The sequence below is a fragment of the Chaetodon auriga genome, chromosome 5 (genome assembly GCF_051107435.1).
Source record: "Chaetodon auriga isolate fChaAug3 chromosome 5, fChaAug3.hap1, whole genome shotgun sequence".
Taxonomy (NCBI): domain Eukaryota; kingdom Metazoa; phylum Chordata; class Actinopteri; order Chaetodontiformes; family Chaetodontidae; genus Chaetodon; species Chaetodon auriga.
In genome coordinates this window covers 14314778-14339963 of record NC_135078.1, presented here as the reverse complement: position 1 = coordinate 14339963, position 25186 = coordinate 14314778, and the positions used below count along the sequence as shown (strand labels likewise).

At 42.3% G+C, this 25186-nt stretch overlaps 4 protein-coding genes across 5 annotated transcripts; 1 reads left to right on the top strand and 3 right to left on the bottom strand.

Moving 5' to 3' along the window:
- Nucleotides 1-409: 409 nt before the first annotated feature.
- On the bottom strand, nucleotides 410-2552 carry LOC143320628 (uncharacterized). 2 transcript variants are annotated; one of them, XM_076730452.1, is made up of 3 exons: nucleotides 2287-2546; nucleotides 1648-2127; nucleotides 410-1479 (listed from the first exon to the last, which is right to left on the bottom strand). In XM_076730452.1, the coding sequence occupies exons 1-3, from the start codon at nucleotides 2456-2458 to the stop codon at nucleotides 1136-1138; spliced, it is 996 nt and encodes a 331-aa protein (XP_076586567.1). In that variant the 5' UTR covers nucleotides 2459-2546; the 3' UTR covers nucleotides 410-1135. The 2 variants fall into 2 exon arrangements, with proteins under 2 accessions (XP_076586567.1, XP_076586566.1); XM_076730451.1 differs by having other exon boundaries at nucleotides 413-2127; nucleotides 2287-2552.
- Nucleotides 2553-3031: 479 nt separating this feature from the next.
- Nucleotides 3032-6849, bottom strand: LOC143320627 (uncharacterized). The gene is made up of 4 exons (XM_076730449.1): nucleotides 6601-6849; nucleotides 5978-6448; nucleotides 4163-5058; nucleotides 3032-4064 (listed from the first exon to the last, which is right to left on the bottom strand). Exons 1-4 carry the CDS (start codon nucleotides 6770-6772, stop codon nucleotides 3765-3767), a joined length of 1839 nt encoding a protein of 612 aa, XP_076586564.1. The 5' UTR covers nucleotides 6773-6849; the 3' UTR covers nucleotides 3032-3764.
- A 1483-nt stretch (nucleotides 6850-8332) lies between these two features.
- LOC143320671 (uncharacterized) lies at nucleotides 8333-18485 on the bottom strand. The gene is given in 8 exon segments (XM_076730516.1): nucleotides 8333-10432; nucleotides 10586-10759; nucleotides 12546-13364; nucleotides 13514-13690; nucleotides 13939-13942; nucleotides 15224-15344; nucleotides 15346-16099; nucleotides 18314-18485. Coding segments are annotated over 8 exon segments (3216 nt in total). The 3' UTR covers nucleotides 8333-9437.
- Nucleotides 18486-18973: 488 nt separating this feature from the next.
- Nucleotides 18974-24979, top strand: cenatac (centrosomal AT-AC splicing factor). Its single transcript, XM_076730453.1, has 11 exons — nucleotides 18974-19380; nucleotides 20147-20313; nucleotides 20703-20801; nucleotides 20888-20954; nucleotides 21115-21177; nucleotides 21617-21684; nucleotides 21793-21907; nucleotides 22004-22034; nucleotides 22210-22311; nucleotides 22614-22746; nucleotides 22964-24979. The coding sequence occupies exons 1-11, from the start codon at nucleotides 19264-19266 to the stop codon at nucleotides 23082-23084; spliced, it is 1083 nt and encodes a 360-aa protein (XP_076586568.1). The 5' UTR covers nucleotides 18974-19263; the 3' UTR covers nucleotides 23085-24979.
- Nucleotides 24980-25186: the final 207 nt, after the last annotated feature.

Here is a 25186-nt window from a genome sequence, read left to right as displayed (position 1 = left end):
CTGGTGGTAATTAGCTACAACAGTGTCCTGTCCAAGTCTCCCAACAGTGTTTCCAGTGGCCACAAAAGGATGACAGGACATATCACAGGTGGACAAATCTCCTTTCCACAGACTCCTGAGTCTCTTGTTGCTGCATCTCCTGACGTTTCCCCACTTTCCCAGCCGGCCTGTAGCGCTTGTTCGGTTGGGTGTCAATCTGCATGACTTATTAAATGTGAGTATAGCCAGAGGCACGCATTTATATGCAATCTTAGCCATCTGAGGGTACTCAATGTTGTAAATATATGTACAGCACTCAAGTAAATGGAGTTACATTCCACCACTGCACACATGCACATTCAGCACGAGGCAGGTCCAAGGATCAAACAACCAAATGGGATTTAATCACACTTTTACTGAACATATCCTTTATACAATCATGTGTTCACAAAGTGGTGAACCTCTCTTCATCCTCACTTGTGACCGACTGAGCTGTTCCAGGATGTCCCTTTCATACCCAATCATGATACTATCACCTGTTACCAATCAACCTGTTTACCTGTGGAATGTTCCAAACAGGTGTTTTTGGAGCATTTGCAACTTTCAGTCTTCAGCTGTTCCTGTCCCAACTTGTTTGAAACATGTTGCTGCCATTAAATTCAGAAAAAGCAGATATTTACAAAAATCAATGAAGCAGATAAGTGAAACGTGAAATATATTGTCTTTGTATAAACAAAGCTTTATTGTTAAAATACATGTATACAATGAAAAAACAAACAAAATTTTGTGACCTATTTTCCTCTAGGAACTCATCATGGTATGCAATGCGAGCACTTGGGTTGAGTAACCTGGTCAAATGAAGGACAAGGTTATTGAAAATGTACTTCATCACATGAACATACCGTGACCTCTTCTCAATGGGAAATTGTCTACTTTCAATTACAGTCATAACTATTTAAAAAGTGTATTTCATTCAGTAGGTGTCCACAGGACTTTCAGCTCCATGGTTTCTCCTGTGCATATTGATCCTCCTGCGATCGTTCAAGCAGGTGATTTAAGTAAAACTTGTCTCTGCTGCAATTATGTGGCCCCTCACTTTTAGTTCTTGTGTGTTTTGACCATGAATGACGAGAACGACCACATGCAAATACAAAGGCTACTTGCGCGTATGTGATCTTGCATGTTGTGCCAATTTAGACTTATCATTGTATATATTCTTGCAGATCTTGCAAAGGTACAGTTTCTCACCTGTGTGCTGTCCCATGTGAACTTTCATATCACAGGCACGCTTGAAACCTTTTCCACACGTTTTGCAAGAATACGGCCTCTGACCTGTGTGGGTCCTCATATGAGACTTCAATGATGATGTACTATTGAATCTTTTCCCACAGGTGTTGCATGAATAAGGCTTCTCACCTGTGTGGCTCATCGTATGAGAATGCAATCCTGATGCACGACTGAAACTTTTCCCACAGGTGTTGCATGAATAAGGCTTCTCACCTGTGTGGATCCTCATATGAGCATTCAATACTGATACGTAACGGAATCTTGTCCTACAGGTGCTGCATGAATAAGGCTTCTCACCTGTGTGGATCCTCATATGAGGATACAATGCTGATGCGTGACGGAATCCTTTCCCGCAGGTGCCGCATGAATACGGCTTCTCACCTGTGTGGATGCTCAGGTGTCTCTGAAGTAGTGACCTAAACTTAAAAGCTTTTCCACAAGTGTCACATTTGTGAGACTCTTTAACTGTGTGAGGATTACAGTGAACCTCTGACAAGTTTGGGTTGTCTATATTGTCACAGTGACTTTCGCTTTGCTTTGGCTTTTCATCTGCACCTCTACTTGATCCTGAGTCTCCATGCTCACCTCCTCTCTGATCTCGGTTCTCAGCTACATGAGAGCTGTTAGAGAGGAGCTGCTGGTCACTTTCCTCATGAGCAGGAGTCAACATGAAGGCTTCAGTCTCCTGCTTCAGTACAAGCTGCTCTCCCTCCTCATTGGTGCAGAGTTCCTCCTCTTCCTCCTTAATCTGAGGAGGTTGTGACTCCTCTTGGTCCAGACTGGAGTTCCTCTCCTGGTCACAGAGATCCTCCTCCTCCTCCTCCTCCTCCTCCTTCTGACCGCCATGTTGCTGTGGGAGCTCTTCAGGGACAGACAATAAACGCTACTGTGATGACAGAGATAAAATGCAGTCATGCTAGCAAACTACCACCATTATATATTTAAACAACTGGGGTTGTACACATATGGAATTCCTCTGTCTTGTAACAATAATAATAATAATAATACATTTTTACACACCTATTCTGTGTAACTTTATTTCAGGTTTCCAGACGATGTCCAGCAGTCTGCGCTGACGGTGGATCTCTTCTTCGTACTCGACGATAGTTGTTTCAAAAACTCTGAATATTTCCTCGGCAGCAACAGTCAGTCGCTCGTTGATAAACTCTCTCAAGTTATGAACTGAAGACATTGTTGCTTCACTGAAATGAGATACCTACCATACAATGTCGCTTTCCCGCTAACTCCATGCAGCTACGTTCTTCTTCTTTCGCCTCTTCTTCTTCTTCCGCCGCTTCTTCTTCTTCTTCTTCTTCTTCTTCTTCTTCTTCGTTGAAAGGGTAACGGCAGCTTACACCGTTTGTGTCGCATTACTGCCCTCTTCTGGTGGTAATTAGTTACAACAGTGTCCTGAAGGAGCTTCAAATCTACCAACAATGTTTCAGTGGCCACAAAAGTATGACAGGACATATCACAGGTGGACAAATCTCCTTTCCACAGACTCCCGAGTCTCTTGTTACTGCATCTCCTGACGTTTCCCCACTTTCCCAGCCGGCCTGCAGTGCTTGCTCGGTTGGGTGTCGATCTGCATGACTTCTTACGTGTGAGTAAAGCCAGAGGCATGTCTCTTGTCTCAGATTGAAGGATAACTTTTTTTTGCCCTTAGCCACAATACTTGCTTTTGAATTTCTTCTGAAAAATAATATTGTAGAAGTATATGCACATACAAATATGGATATGAAAGCAGGTGATGAAACTGTTCAAGACTTTATATCTGTGAAATTTATATGCAATCTTAGCCATCTGAGGGCAATCAATGTTGTAAATATATGTACAGCACTCAAGTAAATGGAGTTACATTCTACCACTGCACACATGCACATTCAGCACGAGGCAGGTCCAAGGATCAAACAACCAAATGGGATTTAATCACACTTTTACTGAACATATCCTTTATACAATCATGTCCCTTTCATACCCAATCATGATACTATCACCTGTTACCAATCAACCTGTTTACCTGTGGAATGTTCCAAACAGGTGTTTTTGGAGCATTTGCAACTTTCAGTCTTCAGCTGTTCCTGTCCCAACTTGTTTGAAACATGTTGCTGCCATTAAATTCAGAAAAAGCAGATATTTATAAAAGTCAATGAAGCAGATAAGTGAAACGTGAAATATATTGTCTTTGTATAAACAAAGCTTTATTGTTAAAATACACATATACAACAAAAAAACAAACAAAATTTTGTGACCTATTTTCCTCTAGGAACTCATCATGGTATGCAATGCGAGCACTTGGGTTGAGTAACCTGGTCAAATGAAGGACAAGGTTATTGAAAATGTGCTTCATCACGTGAACATACCGTGACCTCTTCTCAATGGGAAATTGTCTACTTTCAATTACAGTCATAACTATTTAAAAAGTGTATTTCATTCAGTAGGTGTCCACAGGACTTTCAGCTCCATGGTTTCTCCTGTGCATACTGATCCTTCGGCGATCATTCAAGCACATGATTTGAGTAAAACTTGTCTGGCATGTCCATCATAGTGACATTTGAAGGACGGAGATTTAACGTTTGTGGACCCTGACCACTGCTGGTTGGGACGTTGCGGGACGACAAAATGTTGCTCCATTCTCGTCTTTCCTGGACTGACGGAGCCCAATAAGCCTGAAGGCTGCTTTCACAGCGATGCCCCGTCACAGACATGATCTGGCGAGTCTCCAGCCCGGCGTTTGAGAGTCGACCCACAGCCGTGCTCCGGAGGCTGTGGTTCGTGTAAATCCCCGACAGACCCACCTGAAAGAAACAATAATAAACACACAGGCTATTAATGAGGGCAGAGGAGGGGTTAGGCATAATACAAAGAGCTACGTTATTATTAGAATTGTACAGACCTCTTCACTGATTTTTTTTAGCATGTCTCCCAGGTAGTGGACACCCATCGGCTCCCTCGAGTACCACACATCAGATGCCACGGTGATGGAGCGCTTCGGGTGCAGATAAAAAGATTTTGCGTCTGGGGGACATTTAGAGACGTACTTCTTGAAACTTTTCACAGGGCACAGTGGATCCCCGGGCCTTGCGAACATAAAACCTCTTTGGTTTTGCTTCTGTGGGTCGTTTGGAGCTTTATGATTTTTGGCGTCAGGCTTATGCGCCAGGCTGACGTATTCAACGCCATCCTCGTCTCTCTGGATGCTGAAAGATGTCATGGTCAGCTCACGGTTCCCCTCCCTGCCACGCCGAGCCAAACACAGCTGGATGTCAAACCACACCTTTCTGACGAGGCCGAGGGGCGTATCGGGAGACAGCGCAGATGAACATCTGATAATCTCAAGGTCCGACTCAGGGATACGAGGATGGTGGAAGCTGGTGTCTTTCCCACTCTTTCTGTAACGCTTCAGTATCGCCTTAAAAACCGCATTACTGCTCTTGAACACAGTGTCGCTAATGATGTTGACGTCTCTTAAGTGGCGATTAATGCTGGCTCTCAAACTCCTCAGACTGGCAACACTGTATTCTCGTCCTTCCTTAGTGGACTGGACAGATGCATAAAACAGTCGCAAAATGTCATTGAGAGTAGTGGCAGTGTAGCTCTCAAAGTTGATGTCCATGTTTTTCTGAGCCAGGAAGTCTCTTAATGTTTTAACTGCCCATTTCGTGGTTTTCCTTGTGTTTACCTCGTCCTTGTCATCCTCCAAATTGTTCAGTTCCTCCGGTGTCACCTCCTTGTGTCGCATCTCCTTCTTCTTATATTCTCTTCTCTCTTTCTCTTCTGCTGCATCCCAGTCTTCAAAATTATCAAATTACCAAATAGGTTAAAGGAAACTATAAAATCACTCATGTTGTCTACTGTCTTGCTGTTGTGATAAATAAACTGTGAAATAACGTATGTTAACGTATGTTCTGAATTTCTATTGCCACGGTTACCAACTAGCGTTTGAGCCAGCGCAATAATTGAGAACAATCAGGCTATTTGACCGGAACTTTTTTATAGGTGTCCTACAAAACTTTTTAACAGACATTCTGCAGCCAATCAGAATCGAGTATGCACCCAGACCATGGTATAAGCGGTGCTATACTAAATACTTTGGCTGTGAACTGAAGATTTCTCCGGTCTGTTGTGGGCTTCCAACGAAAGAATCGGGGCTAACAGGCACACCTGGAATCTTTTCCACACGTTTTGCCAGAACACGGCTTCTCACCTGCGTGGATCCTCATATGAGCATTCAATGCTGTTGCCTGCCTAAATCTTCTCCCACAGGTGTTGCACGAATACGGCTTCTCACCTGTGTGGATCCTCATATGAGCATTCAATGCTGTTGCTTGCCTAAATCTTTTCCCACAGGTGTTGCACGAATAAGGCTTCTCACCCGTGTGGATCCTCATATGAGTATTCAATGCTGATTTCTGATTGAATCTTTTCCCACAGGTGTTGCACAAATACGGCTTCTCCCCTGTGTGGATCCTCATGTGGATTTTCATGAGATTGTTGGATCTGAAGTCTTTGCTACATGTTTGGCATGAATACGGCTTCTCACCTGTATGTGTCGTGACATGACTGTTTAACACTGATGCCTGACTAAATCTTCTCCCACAGGTGTTGCATGAATAAGGCTTCTCACCTGTATGGATTCTCATATGAGCATTCAATGCTGATGCCTGACTGAATCTTTTCCCACATGTTTGGCATGAATATGGCTTCTCACCTGTGTGGACACTCAGGTGTCTCTGCAGTCTCGACTTGTGGTCAAAAGCTTTCCCACACGTGTCACATATGTGAGATTTTTTAACTGTGTGAGGATTACAGTGAACCTCTGACAAGTTTGGGTTGTCTATATTGTCACAGTGACTTTCGCTTTCCTTTGGCTTTTCATCTGCATCTCTACTTGATCCTGAGTCTCCATGCTCACCTCCTCTCTGATCTTGGCTCTCAGCTACATGAGAGCTGTTAAAGAGGAGCTGCTGGTCACTTTCCTCATGAGCAGGAGTCAACATGAAGGCTTCAGTCTCCTCCTTCAGTACAAGCTGCTCTCCCTCCTCGTTGGTGCAGAGTTCCTCTTCTTCCTCTTTAATCTGAGGAGGTTCTGGCTCCTCTTGGTCCAGACTGGAGTTCCTCTCCTGGTCACAGAGAACCTCCTCCTCCTCCTCCTTCTGACCGCCATGCTGCTGTGGGAGCTCTTCAGGGACAGACAATAAAGGCTACTGTGATGACAAAGATAAAATGCAGTCGCGCTAACAAACTACCACCATTATATATTTAAACAACTGGAGTTGTACACGTACGGAATTCCTCTGTCTTGTTATAACAATTATTATTATTTTTACACACCTATTCTGTGTAACTTTATTTCAGGTTTCCAGACGACATCCAGCAGTCTGCGCTGACGGTGGATCTCTTCTTCGTACTCGACGACAGTTTTTTGAAAAACTCTGAATATTTCCTCGGCAGCAGCAGTCAGTCGCTCGTTGACAAACTCTCTCAAGTACTCCACTGAAGACATTGCTGTTTCATTGAAAATGAAAAATTTATCTATACTACAAGCTAATCCCACGGGGCTAACGCGGCGACTCCAGTCGTAAACGTCTATTTCCTGCCTTCTTCTTCGAGCTCTTCCTAACGGCAGCGTGCATCCTGGATGTCACATTACTGCCACCTTCTGGTGGAAGTTAAGCCTTGCATTGTCCTGTGGGTCAGACTTTTCTCATTCCCTTTGGAGGTTGATCCAGTCTCACCGCCCTGCAGGACTCTGCCCTTAAATCCTGTTCCTGTGAACCTGAATCTTTTTATTTCTAACCGTCCTTTCTCCCTCAGATATATGTCCTGCAACCAACAAGCACATATTCTACAGTTTCTGGTCCCCGACATTGTTCACTCAGACCAGCTGGATGCTTCCATATGCTGGTAGTTAACAAAATCCTCCAATCCATCAATTTGAAAGCAAAAGTCTGAAAAACTGGCATTCAAAAATACATTTTCATTGACAAGGCCATGTTAGCACACCATCTGTAGTTTGTGTTTGTGTGTCGTCTATAAAACCCAAACCAGAAATATATATATCAAGTTGAACCAATCACAAAGTACATGAAAGTATAAAATCAACTAACAGGCTGCAGAAAAAAAGGCTCTGGTTGTCAGGATGACAACATAAATGTCTCAGCACCACTAGAGAGGGTCAACCATTTGTAGGAAGCATGCACTCACTGTGAAACAAAAAAAATAGAAGATTATGATTGTTTCAGAGAGATACAGAGATATGAGTATTTCCATGGGAAACTATACATTCAACTACAGAGCTGTCACAAGAACAAAAGCGTCTTACATTCGGTCGGTGGTCACATCTCCACAGGAGTTTCAGCTTGATGGTTTAATGTGCATATTGATCCTCAGGTGTGTTTTCAAGTATGTGATTTGAGTAAAACTTTTCTCACAATTGCAGCAAGTATGTGGCTCCTCACTTCTCTTTCAAAGGTGCAGCTTCTTCCTCCGTGTGCCGTCTCATGTGGACTGTCAAGTGGCAGCTAAGTCTGAAAGCTCTCCCACATGTTTTGCAAGCATATGGCTTCTTGCCTGTGTGGATTCTCATGTGGATTGACAAGGCACTACTACTCAGAAGATGACCTTCTGATTTGTCCATAAAAACCTGCACATACTGTGTGCATTTACATTCTGTATAGATATAATACTCACTCACTAAATCTGCATTTTTGGTATTTGCCTTAACTTGAAGCTGTTCCAAATCTGCCAGCAGTAGACAGGCCAACAGGCCATGTCACAGTTGGACAAATCTCCTTTCCATAGACTCCCAAGTCTCTTGCTGCTACCCCTCCTGTCCAACCAAAACATGATTTTTTTGTTCTCTCCCTTTCCCAGCCAGCCTGTAGCACTTTTTTGGGTGGGTGTCTGTCTCCATGACCTCTCATTTTTGTTGAGAGAGTTGACTTGGAGCCGTTTCCTGCGTAAACCCAGTGACATTTCTCCTGTCTGAACATGAGGGGCAGGAATCACATCTAATCCTCCAAGCAAGCTTTGACGAATAAAGAGAAAAGTTGTCCTTGCATGAATATATAAGTTTATTGCAACACAAGTCAGATATTAAAGATCTGAACACCACCTGTAAACATGGACACAGTAAAATACCGAAAACTCAAAATAACATTACACACACACACACACACACCACCAGGGAGGAGGCAAAGCAATGTGGTGAACTCTCATAGACAGCAGACACCCATGTTAACAACCACATCAGTACACACATGAATCATTCCTTCACATCCATATTGTCCAGCACAACAGTGTGTAAGTACCCCATGCATCTCATGCACAGCAGCCCCTCTCAGTGTTTCTGAGGCCGTGATGTTTACACAGCATTTTTTGTAGCGGTGAGTTGAAGTGGAGCTTTTTTTTTTCTTTTTACATAGTTCACATAATGATAGACAGACATCATATTTAACAGCAAACAATGCATTTTTGTATGCATGTGATTAGTATACTGTAGCTGTCAAATGAATGCAGAGGCCTAAAAAAGTACAACTCCGCCTGCGAAATGTAGTGAAATAGAAGTAACATACAATGAAAGTGCTCAAAGGACAAATGCCTCAAAGGTTTTTTTTTTTTTTACTGAAAGTGTACAAGATTTATGTGGAATTTACAGGTGATTATGACCATCTGACGATAATCAGTGTTTAAAGTGAGTCTGCTAACTGAAGAAACCACTGCATACATATACTTTTTCATTAAAAGGCTGCTCCACGGACCAAAATACCAAACAGCATCAAATCGGACTTTCACTTAACCTCCAGCCAGTGAGCTGTTACACAAAAACACAGCTCAACAGAACTTGAAGGCACCGTTGAAAAAGTACTTCTTCATTGCACGAACATACTGTGATCTCAATGTGGAACTGTCTACATTCAGCTGCTCCGAAGTAACAGCAGAGTATTTCAGTCAGCGGGTGGACACTTTCAGCTCGATGCTCCCTCCCATTGATATTGATCCTCGGGTGGTTTTTGGGATTGGAGTATTTTTTCCACACAAGTGCTGCAATGATGTGGCTCCTCACTCCAGTGAGTCCTTGTGTGTTTTGACCATGAATCACAAAAACTCAATCTTCTCCCAAGTTTTTCAAATACAGGGCTACTTGTCCGAATGCGATCTTAGATGTGCTATGGCTTCTCACCACTGTGGGCTCTTCTCATGTGGACCAACAAGCCGCTGCTACAACTGAAATCGCTTCCACATGTTTTACAGAGGTACGGCTTCTCGCCTGTGTGGGTTCTCATGTGGACTTTCAAGACACTGTTGAGTCTGAAATCTTTCCCACAGGTTTTGCACGAATAAGGTTTCTCACCTGTGTGGATTCTTACGTGTGCATTCAGTTCTGATGTCCGACAGAATCTTTTCCCACATGTGTTGCAAATAAACGGCTTCTCCCCCGTGTGGATTGTCATATGCCGTTTCAACGGCGGCATGGCACAGAATCTTTTCCCGCAGGTCTTGCAAAGGTACGGTTTCTCGCCTGTGTGCATTCTCGTGTGGACTTTCAGGGCGCTGCTACGAGTGAAATCTTTCCCACATGTTTTGCATGAATATGGCTTCTCACCTGTGTGGATTCTTATATGAGTTTTCAGTACTGACATGTAACCGAATGTTTGCCCACAGAACTTGCAAAGGTACGGTTTTTCACCTGTGTGGACGCTCAGGTGTCTCTGTAATTTTGACTTAAATTTGAAAGCTTTCCCACAGGTGTCACATTTTAAAGACGTTTTATCTGTGTGAGTACTACTGTCAGTCTTTGACACGGTCGAGTTGCATTCATTGCGACTGTGACTTCGGCTGATGTGATGTTTTTTCTTTGGTTTTGGCTCAGCGTTTCTATGCTCGCCTCGTCTCTGATCTTGGCTCTCAGCTACATGAGAGCTGTTAGAGAGGAGCCGCTGGTCACTTTCCTCATGAGCAGGAGTCAACATGAAGGCTTCAGTCTCCTCCTTCAGTACAAGCTGCTCTCCGTCCTGACTGGTGCAGAGTTCCTCCTCTTCCTCTTTAATCTGAGGAGGTTCTGGCTCCTCTTGGTCCAGAATGGAGTTCCTCTGCTGGTCACAGAGAACCTCCTCCTCCTCCTCCTCCTCCTCCTCCTGACAGACATGTTGCTGTGGGAGCTCTTCAGGGACAGAGACAAAATATACTATTGTGAGGGTAAAGAAAACCACAGGCGTACGAGCAAATTAGTACCAGTATATATGTAAACAAATGGGATTATATACAAATCCAGTTGATCTATTTGGTGGGATGACTGTCGTCACGTTACACACACCTATCCTGTGTAACTTTATTTCAGGTTTCCAGACGATGTCCAGCAGTCTGCGCTGACGGTCGATCTCTTCTTCGTACTCGACGATAGTTATTTCAAAAACTCTGAATATTTCCTCGGCAGCAGCAGTCAGTCGCTCGCTGACAAACTCTCTCAAATACTCAACCGAAGACATTGTTTTTTAATTACAAATGAAATAACCAGCAGCGCTACAACGACAATATGGTCTCCCAGCATACTCAGTGCCTCCATAAAGCTAACGCTAACAGCACTGTCACATCCCGATCCGAAACTCCAATCAGCTGCACTGTTTACTTCCGCTGGGTGTCACACTGTTTAAGATCCGTCAGCGGAAATGAATTCGCTTTTCTTTCCGCTCTCATTTAGGGCTGTATGGCTGACATTAATTTTCAACACAAACATATGGTGTAAGAACATTACACATTTTAAGTTTTTATATGTTCATATATGTCAATTTCTACATTTATTTAGAAAGTAACATGTAATGAACTACATAGTATATTTGCTTGTAAAATGTCCTAAAAGTATTAGTAAATATACACAGTAGATGTAACAAAATGAAAGTACTCAAAGAACAAACACCTCAAAATCTGTTTGCCATTCATTTCAAGTTTTCAACATTTCATATTTGTGTGTAACTTACATCCAGTCATGGTCATCTGAGGACAATCAATGTTGTACACAAGTATATTATTGAGTAAATGTAGTTCCATTCATCCACTGGTTAAGTACTTGTTCAATATGAGGCAGCTCAAAGAATCAAACTACCAAATATTATCATATCACACTTTCACTGAACCTTCAGCTGCTTAAAACACAACTTGCATCATGTTATGATTTAATATTCTGAAAAGAAGTATTCCTCACTTTGACTACTTCTACATTTTATGTCAGTCAGACCCATCCTGTTGCCTCGATGAACAGACTCTTGCTTGTACAGTAGCTGTAGACTCCAGTGTGAATATGGCATTCTTACATTATCACTTCATCAGCTTTATTGTTAGAATACATCAAAACAGCATATTGTGACCCATTTTCCATTAGGTACTAATTATGGTATGCATTGCTAGCACTTGGGTTGTTCCTGCTTGCAGTTAACATAATCCTTTAATCCAGGTTTGGAATGTGAGTCTGGATAACTGGAATTTAAGAAATTATTTTCACTGACAACAAAAACTCGCTGAGAACACCATGCAGCACACCATCAACAATTTGTGTTTGTGTGTGACTTTTGAAGCCAAAAACAACAAAAGTATATCAAGCTGAACCACTCACAAAATACAGAAACGTAGGAAATCAAATGACACGCTGCAGAGGGTAAAGGATGATGGTTGGCAGGATGACGACATGAGTGACTCACCGTCAGAGGGTTTCTCAGCTTCAACATCAGAGAGCTCATATCTGCTTGTATAGGCTTTCCAAGAAATACTGTTGCTAACATATGTACGAGTTATCCAATGATATGAAGGGGAAAAAAAGCAGTTAGTAACTTGATGACATTATAGACAGTATACAATATTCTACTTCACTGCAATGATATATTGTAACCTCTTCTTTATGGAAACTGCTTTATATACACGTACAAAAAAGAACCCCCACTAAAAAGTTTTTAGTGAAGAAGAGATCACCACCTGACCAACGGTACAAAAGAAACTGGGTGCCGGGACGCCGGTCGGCTGGCAGCCCACCGCTCCTGGTCTGCTGCGAAGGAAGGACTGACCAAGGATGGGTCAAATGCGGAGAAGAATTTCACAAGAAGCATGGTGTGTGCAGTTTCCCTCCCTAACTCTGCATGTCGTGTGTGTGACTAATAAGGATGTCTTCTTCTTCTTCTTCAAAGATGTTGCGATTTTCATTTTAGAGGGTGAAAACCTGTCCAGAAGGGTTTCAGCTTGATGGCTTATCCTGTTCAGTGTTGCTCAGTGTGTTCAGTCGAAAGATTATTTGTCTGTGTGCACTTTTATGTGCCTGGAAAATTCAAATATACCAGAGAATCTTTTCCCGCATTTGTTGCAGTTGTACGGCTTCTCACTTGTGTGGGCTCTTCTCGTGTGGACCGTCAAGTCACCGCTATACCTGAAAGCTCTCCCACATGTTGTGCAGGAATACGGCCTCTCACCAGTGTGGATTCTAATGTGAGCTTTCAACACTGACGTCTGATTGAATCTTTTCCCACAAGTGTTACAAGAATACGGCCTCTCACCTGTGTGGACTCTTCTATGAGCCTTCAATCCTGATGTCTGACTGAATCTTTTCCCACAGGTGCTGCAGGAATACGGCTTCTCGCCCGTGTGGATTCTCATGTGAATATTCAATTTTGACTTACACTTGCAATCTTTTCCACAAGTGTCACATTTGAAAGACTTTCTACCTGTGTGAGGATTACGGTGAATCTTTGACAAGTTAGGGCTGTATACATTATAACTGTGACTTTCACTTTTGTGATGTCTTTCCTTTGGCTTTGTCTCTGTACTTCTACTTGATCCTGAATCTCCATGTTCGTCTCCTTTCTGATCTTGGCTCTCAGCTACGTGACAGTTATTAGAGAGGTACTGGAGATCGCTTTCCTCATGAGCAGGAGTCAACATGAAGGCTTCAGTCTCCTCCTTCAGCACAAGCTGCTCTCCCTCCTGACTGGTGCAGAGTTCCTCCTCTTCCTCTTTAATCTGAGGAGGTTCTGGCTCCTCATGGTTCAGACTGGAATTCCTCTCCTGGTTACAGAGAACCTCCTCCTCCTCCTTACGGACATGTTGGGGGAGCTCTGGAGGGGCAGACGACAGAAGAAATGGGATTCGACTGTGATGGTAAAGGAAAACTGCAATCCTGCGAGCCAAATTAACCCAGTATTACTGAGGTTATTTATGAATCTAATTGATCTTTTTTATGGTGTTACTGTCATGTTTTACACACCTATCCTGTGTAACTTTATTTCAGGTTTCCAGACGATGTCCAGCAGTCTGCGCTGACGATCGATCTCTTCTTCGTACTCGACGATAGTTTTCTTTAAAACTCTGAATATTTCCTCGGCAGCAACAGTCAGTCGCTCGTTGACAAACTCTTTCAAGTAATGAACTGAAGACATTGTTGCTTAATTACAAATTAAATAACTCGCTGCGCTACAACTACAATGTGGTCTTCCAGCTTCTTCAATACATCCATAGAGCTAACGCTAATAGCATCTTACTGTTTACTTCCGCTAGGTGTCACACCATTACCTTCCGACAGTGGAAGTGAGTTCACTTTTCTTTCCGCTGTCTTTGAGGGTTGTACGTCTGTCTCGCTTAAAAGTTGCATGAAAAATCTTAATTAGAAATCTATTGATGTCAAGTACATACTTGCCTGTGACATTTAGTAAAAAGTAGAAGAATGTGCAACATAAAATGAAGGTAGTCGTAAAAAATACATCAAAATGATGTTTTTTTTATTGTTTTTTTGTTTTGTTTTTTCATTTTTAGTATTCAACTTTGCATTTTACGTCAGTCAGACCCATCTGCAGCCTCGATGAACAGAATCTGCTTGTACAGTAGCTGTAGACTCCAGTGTGAATCTGGCATTCTTACTTTATATCACTTTATAAAGCTTTAATGTTCGAATACATCAAAACAGCTTATTGTGACCCATTACTTGCACTGCTAGCACTTTGGTTGTTCCTGCTTGTAATCTAATTTTGGAACATCAGTCTGAACAACTGGAATTTAAGAAAACATTTTCATTTAAGATGACAGGACAACAGCATAAGTCCCCCAACACCACTAGAGAGGGTTTCTCGGCTTCAACATCAGACAGATCACATCCGTTCATGTAACTGGTGTATAAAAATATTTTTAAAAAGAATATTTAATGGACAGGACAAAATCCATAAGACGTATTCACTCACTGTGTCACAAAGATTTTTGGGAGAGTATGATTGTTTCAAACAAATACTACTGTTAACAGAAATATGAATAATTCAGTCTTATGAAGGGAAAAAAATTAGGTTAGTTGAATAAAACTTGATGGCATTATTAACAACGTACAACACATTTCCCATATCCTGTACTCCCAGCATGAGCAGGCAGACAATACAGAGCTCAGTGGCGCAAACTGATTTGGTTTAAGAACTCCTTTAAACAAGCCTAAAGCAGAGGTTACAGATACTGTCCAACAGTACAAAACCACAAACGGATTGATAGACGTGGACGTTTATGTCACTGCTGTCCATGAAAGATCTCCCTTCATGTTTTGCAAAAATGCGGCTTTTGACCTGTGTGGACTTATCTATGAGCGTTCAACACTGATTTCTGGATGAAACTTTTCCCACAAGTGTTGCAAGAATATGGCATTCATTACTTGAACATATTGTGACCATTTCTTTATGGAAAGTGCTTTATATGTAATTACAGACATGTAGCTGTTGCAAAAGTGTATTGATTCAGAGAACATCTTTCCCCTTCACTTTTGTGGGTTTATTTGTCCATAAAGCACTACAAGCCTTCCCCAATGCTTGCACTGCACTACTTGGCCATATGCAACCTTATATACCTTGCCAGCTGAGAAACATGGAGTAATTGTTCCCACATTGGTGCAGTGACATGGCTTTTCACTAGTGTGGGCTCTTCTCATATGAGACTGTCAAGTCACCACAGAGCTCTCCAATGTTTTGCAAGTACATTGTTTCTCACTTGTATGAATTCTTATGTGCTTTTTCAAGTCTGGAATCCGAGAGAATCTTTTCCCACAGGCGTTGCAGTTATATGGCTTTTCCCGTGTGGGTTCTCAGGTGGACTTTCAAGCCACTCTTAAGTCTGAAACTTTTCCCACACGCTTTGCATGAAAATGGCCTTAAACCTGTGTGGATTGTTAAATGCCTCTTTAATGTCGATGTGTCACTAAAACTATTCCCACAGGTGTTGCAAAAATATGGCTTCTCACCTGTGTGAACTCTCAGGTGTCTATCCAATTTGGACTTTTCCTTGAAATCTTTCCCACAAGTGTCACATTTGAAAGACTTTTTGTCTGTGAGAGTATTTGCATGAATCTCACATACACTGTAAGTGGGACCTCTTCTTCTTCTGTGACGTCTTTTCTTCGGCTTTGGCTCTGCATCCCCACTTGATCCTGAATTTCCAGTCTTGCCTCCTTTGTGACCTTGGTTCTCAGCTTCATGAGAGATGAGATGGTGGTCAGTGTTTGGTTCTGGTATCACAAAGCTTTTAATTGATATTTTGACAACAGGCTCCTTCTCAGCTGCACACTGAGTTAAATCTTCATTAAAATACACAGTCTGATCTTCACTGTGGTCACTTTCCTCATAGGCAGAAGTCAACATAAAGGCTTCAGTCTCCTCCTTCAGTACAAGCTGCTCTCCCTCCTGACTGGTGCAGAGTTCCTCCTCTTCCTCTTTAATCTGTGGAGGTTCTGGCTCCTCTTGGTCCAGACTGGAGTTCCTCTCCTGGTTACAGAGCTGCTGGACAGAGAGAACCTCCTTCTCCCGAGAGACATATTGCTGTGGAAGTTCTGAAGGGACAAAGAAAGCAGGTAGTGTGATGGTAGAAAACCGGACAGCAGAGAAAATGAATACAAGACTATGTTTAAACTGTTAGGATGTTGCGTGACTTCCCAGGATTTCCCTATTTGCTTTTTACAATGTTGGCGCATGTACCTGCGGATGTACCAATGCTGGTCTGTCAGTCGGCCCACTACTTTGGTCCAGCCTGGAATATCTCAACAAACAGTTGCCAATTTGTTAATTTTCAACATTAACCCCAACTAAAAAGTGTATCTGTAGTCATGTCTCCCCTAAAATATTTTGTTACAGAGGTGGTTTGGGCTTTGGGTGTGTTTTCAGTCCTAGTCAGACCATAGACATATATGTCTGTATGAGCCTCTCTGCTCTTCCATGACTACACTTTGCTACTTGTTGCTTTGATGGTGAAGGACAGGACTCTGCGGAGTATAAGGTCTACAATATAGTTTAGAGTTGATTATGTATATGATGTAATTTGTAGAATATTATAGATCCGAGAGAAAACTGACACAAGGGCGGGACCAAGAGAAGAAGGCGAAATTACGAATCTGGCTGCTACTTCAGCACCACGGACAGCACCACAGATTTATCAGTGCACAGCAGTGAGACCAGCGGTCTCCAAACTTTTTTGCGCCACGAACCGGTATCACGTAAAGCAATAGTTTGCCGGACCGGCATAGAAACTGATTGAAACTAATTATTAAAAATACAACCCACCATTACCCTAAATGTAGTTGTTGCAATTAGTGGGAGCCCTTCGCTTGTTTCTCTTCAACGAGGAGCCTTCATTGCCTGATTCGCGAGCCTGTCGCCACATATTACGCAGAGCGGACTTGGTGCGTGAGAATCACCTGAAGCGATAAACCCGTATTTTAAGTAGGACTGCTGATATTGTCTCTAAAATGCAGCTTTCTTTTTCTTGGAAGTTGCAGGCTCTTCTTCTTCTGTCTCATCATTTGGCCCTTTCCCCTTCAGAAGAAGCTCATCAGAAGCTTTACTCATCTTTGCTAGCTTGTGGGCTTACTTTTTTACTACCGTATCACGTAACCGAGACGAGTGGTTTGACATGTGTACAGAGGCACAGGCGGATGCACTTGGTTTTCAAAATAAAACTCCTGTCAGGCTCTTATGATCAATAAAATATTTTTGTAGTAGTAGTAGTAGTAGTAGTAGTAGTAGTAGTAGTAGTAGTAGTGTGAGTCCCGGGTCAGATCCCGCCCCGGGTTATTATTATTATTAGCACTATTAGTATTATTAGTGTGTGCGTGTGTGTCGGGTCGGATCCGGCCGAGTTGTTATCATTATTATTAGTGTGTGCATGTCCCGGGTCGGATCCAGGGTCGGATCCCGGGTCTGGTCCGGTTTGGAAATTTCGCGGGACATTGCCGGGACCGACCCGGAACTTTCCCGGAACATTGCCGGGACCGACCCGGAAATTTCCCGGCACAGACCCGGAACTTTCCCGGAACATTGCCGGGACCGACCCGGAACTTTCCCGGAACAGACCCGGAACTTTCCCGGAACATTGCCGGGACCGACCCGGAACTTTCCCGGAACAGACCCGGAACTTTCCCGGAACATTGCCGTGACCGACCCGGAAATTTCCCGGCACAGACCCGGAACTTTCCCAGAACATTGCCGGGACCGACCCGGAAATTTCCCGCGGGTCAGTCCCGGGTCGAACCGGGTAGATACCGGGTAGGATACTGAAAAACTGATTCAGGCCTTTAATTCAAGCTGACTCGACCCAGCTGTTATTATCATTTGTTGGGGGACAGCTGAGTTAGACTACTGATATTTCAGAGCCATGGTCGAGATCACAGATTCCAACTTAAACACAAACTTCAGTCAGATAAAGAATCAATGATTCAGGCAGACTAGACTAAGATATTCAGCTGAACAACCCCTCTGCTCCTGCACTGTCAACAAGAGGGATGCATTTGTTCATCTTGCAAACAAAGTAACGTAACGTACTGCCCACTGTCAGCAGCCGTTGTATTTAATGTGTTTGGTTGCTGCAGTAACTTGGTTTATGACCAAATGCTTGCAAAATAAATGACACTCACACCAAATTATAGAATTTTCGCATGCCAACGGGCTGCTAGTGAACACGTTAAACATTATACAGTTATTCTGCAAGGACGTCCTCACATACAGAGCGGTTGGTGCGGCTGTAGTCAAGATATCATTACGGGTTTACACACCTATCCTGTGTAACTTTATGTCGGGGTTCCAAACGACATCCAGCAGTCTGCGCTGACGGTCGATTTCTTCTTCGTACTCGACGATAGTTTTCTTTAAAACTCTGAATATTTCCTCAGCAGCAACAGTTAGTCGCTCGTTGACAAACTCTCTCAAACAGTCCACTGAAGACATTGTTCTTCTTGTTCTTCTTCTTCTTCTTCTTCTTCTTCTTCTTCTTCTTCTTGTTCTTCTTCTTCTTCGTTGGTTTTACTGGTGGACTACAAACCAGCGTTAAAGGCATCAAGAAGAAGAAGAAGAAAAAGAAGCAGAGTCCATTCCCAATACATATTCTGACTACATTTTCTCTTCTATGACAGTGAAACAAAAATAGATGCCACTGTAAATCAGATCTCTTCTATTGGCTTCATATCTCTTCTCCATGTTCTCTATTATGTTTTCCTGTTTTAAACAATGTGCTGTTGAGTCTCGTATGAACAAATCTTAACCCTGACAGTATCGTCTCTTTTCTCCTGCTTCTTCCTTCACATCTCATTTCACCACTGCTTTTACTTTCACTGGTTGGATCGATTACCACAGAGCTTTGATGAGTACAGACTCTTTGTCTGACTCACTTAGTGTTCCATCACAGTATATATACAGAGTCTGATCATCACTGTGGTCTCTTTCTTCACAAACAGGAGTCTGCATGAAAGTCAGCTCTCCCACCTGACTATAGTTCCTCCCCTGTTCAAATACTCTCTGCTTCCGAGGGGAACGATTTTGAGACGGTACTGCTTCCTGTTGCACGAAAACCTTGCTAGTGCTGTCCTAAGCTAGCTTGCGTTTCACCCGATTAGTTGCATCAGGAAAGAAGAAGGAGAAAAATAGTGGAATCGAAATGTTTGGTTTTAGCTCAGGTCCTGCGTCAGCTGAGCTGTAGTAGAGTTTCTGGTTCTTACACGCTGTCTAAATGGGTGCATATTATTGTGCCATATGTCGGCAAACAACATTCACTGGGAAGGGACATATCTTCGGGAAAAGTCACCAGAGCAGACTTAGAGTGGTTCTTCTCAAATTCTTAGAAAAGGTAAGTTAATTTTAATTTATTCTCACTGATGTTTCACACTTGGAGTGTTTTGCGCTCACATTTTCTTCCTCTTAGCTGAACCTATTTGCGCACTTATTAGCACCGATGCTAACTTTAGCCACAAAACATCGTCGCAGTTTTGTGTTAATAACTTGTGCTACATGACATTATTAAATATCATAAGACCACTGAAATATGTAGTTATTTTGGGATTGATTTAGTCAATAAAATGGCCACTAGGAGATGCGTCAAGATCAGTAAATGTTTAAACAAAGTCTGATAAAAAGTGGCATATGACAGTAGTGTTGACATAAGCTAGATAAGATAAGATAAGATAAGATAAGATAAGATAGAAAGTCAAAATAACTCCCCTATGCTGCAACTGTTCGTACATCACACACACGGATTTATTATTCGTTCTGATACCTCTATACTTTTATTATGTCTTGGACACCTACCACGGCTGCCTTTTATTCATTCAGTCATTCATTTTAACAGAAGTAAGACTCTAATAAGTCACTATGTTCCCTCAGTAACGATTTAAGGATGGAGGGGTCAGAATATTTCTTTTGCACAAATATTTTCATAGTTTATTTATACTGTCTATAGCATAATAATCTACATTATATATATTTTTTTGATAATTCTGAATTTCTTGAGTTCCTGTGTTTATGTACTTTATCGTTCATCATCTTTGCTTTTCATTGCTGTCCTCTCTGCATCAGTTTTACTGTTTGCCGTGTTTGTTTCATCTGCTGTCTCCTAGGTGAAGGAAGCTCGCCGAACACTCAAAAAACCCCAAGTAGAAAAATTTGACTGCACCCAGCACAAGCAGACATTCTGGTGCTACTGCTGTAGCCTTGAAGTTGAAAGAAATGTTACAGACGGCAACATGACTGTGCTGTACGGAGGCTTGTTGGAACACATGGCCACGTAAGTTTTATTTAATTAGTAAGATTGACAGGACATTTCCTTATTTCTGTTGGCCGCTACATTTGTAAAATAGGTTTTACTTAAGACTATCAATGTTTAATGATTAAAAACACCATCAAGCGATCGTTATAAAATATTATTAGAAGCACCCTAAATCCACCCTTGCAATAGAGAGGCAATTGAATACAGTTAGTAGTCTTGGAGATATCATCTGTGTTGTCTGTTCTTGTTTTTGTGGTCTTGACTATCATAGTTTATACCTCAATTTAGATGCATTGTTCTCTAACAACTACAAAGTTGTCAAATGTGTGTGGGCTTGATGAAATTCTCATCCTCATGCTTTGTCCATGTGAGTTTTTGCAATAAAACTGTTTTGTATCCGCTTTCAGCCCAGAACACAAGAAGAAAACTCACAAATTCTGGTGGGACAATAAGGCCGACCCCAAGTTCAGAGACAAGGTCATCGTCACAGAGGAGGAAACTGAAAGGTAGGCCTGGTGAGCCAAAAGCTTATGGAAATAAAGTTTGGGAAATAAAAGATACTTTGCAAATATCATTGTTTGTTTTTGATTAGGTTTAAAACCGAGGTGGCAAACGCATTGGAATCATTTGTGGAGAAGGAGGATGAATTCATAAAACAGGTAATGCAACAAACAAACTTAGTGTTACGGCTGGTCCGTATCAATTTTCATGGCAGTCCATCCAATAGATATTGAAATATTTCACTCAGAACCAACGTGATGGACAGACCGACATTGCTGATGATAATCAGTTTTTTTTTTTTTCTTTTCCTGTCTACAGCAAGCTGATAACATCCGGGCCCACGAGAGGCATCGCCAAGAAGTCCTTCAGTCTCTTTTAGAGGTTTGTTTGCCAAGGATGCAGTGGCAGTATCCATCACTGTGGCCTTGGCTGTTGTTATTCATGATTTTGAGTTGCCTGTAAGATGGGAAATACCACTTTTCTCCAGCTAAATGATTGTGAATGCCAAAGTAACCAGTCCCATTCAATTCTAAAAACTTTGGTGGCAAGGGTGGTTCAAGGACCAAGCCAATTTTTTCATCATATTACCATAAAAACCAAAAAATAAACAGAAACAAAAATTTATTTTAGTAAAAAGCATTTTTGTTATAAACTGAGAACAAGATCGAAGCTGGAAAGGAAAAACAAGACCTGAATAGAGAGAGGTTCATGTCAGCATGTGGGGCAAAGTAGTGCGTGATGATAAAAGCTGAGATGAAGTGTGATTAGTGCTCAGACTTCCTCTATGAACTACTGTTGGCTTTTCCTGAATCAATATCAGCGTGAGGCAGAGTCGGAGTTGTTCAATGGACCCAACGGCACAGACATGTCTGCGGAGGATGCTGTCAGGTAATGCTGTGTCTGCCTGCAACACCTTATTCATCTTGCATTTTATCATCAATAGAACTTGAAATGAGAGTGTTGGTTTGGTGCTTATCTTGTTGCCTTGGGAAGCAGCTCCCAATTTACAGCTCAGGGATTGGACCAGCGGGCGGGGAGCGGTTTTGTTGACTCAATGGTCGAAGTACCGTGGGCTGCAGCAGGACAAGGCCTGACTTTCATTGGCTACCAGGTAGATGCACAACTCTGATGAAGAAAGTGTTCAAGTTTGGTAATTAATTGTTTTGGTTTGTTCTCCTCACTTGATCACTTGTTTTCTCTGTTACAGGATTCATCAAACAGTGGAAATGTTCATACAGGTACGGTGAATATATATGATCTCACCTGGATTAGATAGGTTTGTTCGATGTGTAAGTTCTGTTTATAGAAGCATTTCTCAGCCCCTTCTCCCTCTGAGGATTGTTATTCTTCTCAAAACGTCTCTTGCATGTGATTGATGAAGAGTAAGCATGTCGTATTATCTGTGTGTTGTAGGTGCCGTCCCTCCTTGGCTCCAGGATGATCCTCTGGAGGGGACCTCCGGAGCTGCAGCACATCCGGAGATTGGCCCTTCGCTCCAAGACTTCCTCAAACAGAGTAAGAATCACACACAGACGTTTCTTAAGTTGTGTGTTCTGGAAATTTGCTGTCAGCTGAGCAGTTTATTTGTTCAGAGAGATGTTGCAGCCTCGATGATAATCTCCATGAGCAGTTCAAGTGCGTCTTGTATTCTGCTGGTTTTATGCCTTCTTACAATCACAGCAACACATTCCAAATACAATGTAAATGCTTCTGCTGTATCTTTTAAAAACATTTGCACTTACATGTATGGAAAAAAACAAAATTGCACATATCGAATTACAAAATTCAGAAAAATGGCCTCATTTCTCTTTCACCAGAGGAGCAAGAGAAGCTGAGGAAGCTTCCACCCAACAGAGTCGGGGCCAACTTTGATCACAGCTCACATACGGACGCCAACTGGCTTCCCTCCTTTGGTAGAGTGTGGAACAGTGGCCGACGCTGGCAGTCCAGGTGAGATCACGACACCCTTCACTACACCTGACACTAACATAGAACTATTATATGTGTTGTATATGTATATGAGCCAGAGTTGCCCAAAAGGCTGATATTCATCTGTTGTCCCTGGTTAAACATTAAAAGGATGTATAATGTTTAGTGTTCAGCTCAGCTCAGCAGATTAACTTCACTGGTCTCTGCATGCAAATGTGACCTTTTTTTTTTTCAACAGGCACCAGTTCAGACAAGAGGAGGGGCAGAAGAACAGACAGAAGAGGAGGAGGGAACATGGAACGGAGGGATCAAAGAAAGCAAAGACGACCGAACAGCTAACACATTCTGACGTCTCTTAAGACTGAGTCTGGTGCCTGATAGTTCTTAATGGAGGATGTATATAGTTTGCAAGATGTGAATGAGTTTTTGTATTGCGTTTCTGAGGAGTTGCACTTGGTCGAAATGCTCAGGCTGACTGGACACCCTCCTGTTAGCCAAACAGTTGTGTGTGTACATTTGGACATTTATGTAACCTTCTCTCTAATATTACTGGGAGTTTGCAGTAAAAATATGAACTTAGTGTATATCAGTGTCTGTTGGTCATGTTAGAAAGTTTCCTGGGATTTTAGAAAAACTGCACAGCTTCACAACAACTTTTCCGAAAAAGCAAAAGCTGCCCACTTAACCAGATTGGTGCCGCTGAGATGGAAATCAGCGACTTCAGAAGCACCACAGATAAAAGGCCTCTTTGAAATACTTTTCCTGCCCAGATTCCTGCAGCAAGTCCAGGACTGATGAGCAAGTTACTGGTTAGTGTGCAGCTCTTTGAGCTCTGAGGAGAAACAGCAGGGGGCGCTAATCACACAACTAACATTAGATATCAATAGATACAACATGGTAGAAACCGAACTTTTATTATTTTGAAGATGTATGTTCATATTTATCCTGATGTGGCAAAAATGTCATGATTTGTGCAGATTGCGTTTTTATATTTTTTTGTGGATGTTTTTTTTCTCCTTCAAATTCTGACATATTAGTGTCATTTTGTGAGCAACCCTGAACAGTAATCCACACAACCAGAGCCGCGGTTCAGAGTTTTTATAACCTCTGACAAGAGATGTCCGTTTTGCAGTGAACCTGTACACCAAATGAGCTTTCATTTCCCCTTTCAGAACATGTTACTGTAAGTGGTGAATTGCTGAAAAAATGCAAATGTTTGACACTTTCAGACATCATGTGACTGTTATAGTGTAAATGTTCAGAAAAAGCGCATCATATATCTTTTGTGTCAGTGGGATCAGCAGTGTTATATTCAGTGCTCTGTGAAAGAAGACAGGTCAGCCTGTTTTCTTATCATCTGTTATAGAAAGAAGGAAGTAAATTGGTGGAAGTGTCTTTGTGTAAAGCACTAGGGGGATTTTTGATCTCCAGAAGCTAATTTAAAGATGTTGAGGTAACAATTAGAAATGTTCTGGTAACAGGACATCGCAAACAAATGGACACTGCACCAAGAATCTATAGAAAGTGCCCTCTGTTGCGTCCTTGAGCCTAAATTGTCGACAGAATGCTACATCCATGATGAACACCCAATTTGCACTTTAAAAAGGTATTTGTGCCCCCATGATAGATAGTTTTGTCTGCATGCATGCTTAACTACAGCTGCTCTGAAATTCATCCACGAGGAGGAATTTGGCAAATACAGAATTTTGCGGCGCTTGTCACTTGACGACTGGTTTTGTAATAGGTGTAATGATTTGGTCCCAATCCCCTGCGAAGTATATTGCGGAATAACAGATGCAGACGAAAAATACAGGGAGGTGATTTGTACAGTGGCTATTACTGTGTGAAATATGCTGCGGTTGCATTGCCAAAGGGGAACATCAGCACAGAGATGAATGAATGGCCAAGAGCAGGATATGCTCCTATATGTCACTCCGTGAGCTTTCAGTGGACTGTTCTTTTATCTGCACAGGCCTCCTCTCACAGCAAAGCATAATCAGGCCCCAGTGTGCTCTGGATAGATGGGCGTGGAGTTCAGTGCAGCTGCAAGGCAATATGGGGATACAACGTGTAGCTGATCTATTCTTAGCTCTGTGACAACATGGCTATGGATGATTCAGTACAAGCGGAAGAAAAGAAGGGGGTTACCATGTGTACATTTGACTGTGAATTGAACCGTTGCCGTAAAACCGTAAACATTTTTACCACATGCGGTCAGTGCTGTATAGCTGTATAAAGTTTGGCTTTCATATCACATCGTGGTTTGTTGTTTTTTTGTTAATTTTGACAGGATTTATTGACAGCCGTAGCTCCAGCGCAACAGCCGTCCTTGGCACTAAAAAATGGGAGGGGAGAAAAAGCACGTGTACTGGGCGTTTCTTGACTTAATCCGTGGACCAATCACGGAGTGGGATTTTTGAATAATTATGCGATTGTTAAAGAAGACGTAGTCCCCGGGTAC

Excerpts from the sequence above, each read along its gene's own strand:
- LOC143320628 (XM_076730451.1), bottom strand. The coding sequence starts at position 2,458 with ATGTCTTCAGTTCATAACTTGAGAGAGTTTATCAACGAGCGACTGACT. Across the intron at positions 2,128-2,286 it reads AATAAAGTTACACAGAATAG|AGCTCCCACAGCAACATGGC; the intron begins GTGTGTAAAAAT and ends CTGTCCCTGAAG.
- LOC143320627 (XM_076730449.1), bottom strand. The coding sequence starts at position 6,772 with ATGTCTTCAGTGGAGTACTTGAGAGAGTTTGTCAACGAGCGACTGACT. Across the intron at positions 6,449-6,600 it reads AATAAAGTTACACAGAATAG|AGCTCCCACAGCAGCATGGC; the intron begins GTGTGTAAAAAT and ends CTGTCCCTGAAG. Across the intron at positions 4,065-4,162 it reads TAAAAAAAATCAGTGAAGAG|GTGGGTCTGTCGGGGATTTA; the intron begins GTCTGTACAATT and ends TGTTTCTTTCAG.
- cenatac (XM_076730453.1), top strand. The coding sequence starts at position 19,264 with ATGGGTGCATATTATTGTGCCATATGTCGGCAAACAACATTCACTGGG. Across the intron at positions 21,908-22,003 it reads TGACTTTCATTGGCTACCAG|GATTCATCAAACAGTGGAAA; the intron begins GTAGATGCACAA and ends TCTCTGTTACAG. Across the intron at positions 22,312-22,613 it reads CCAAGACTTCCTCAAACAGA|AGGAGCAAGAGAAGCTGAGG; the intron begins GTAAGAATCACA and ends CTCTTTCACCAG.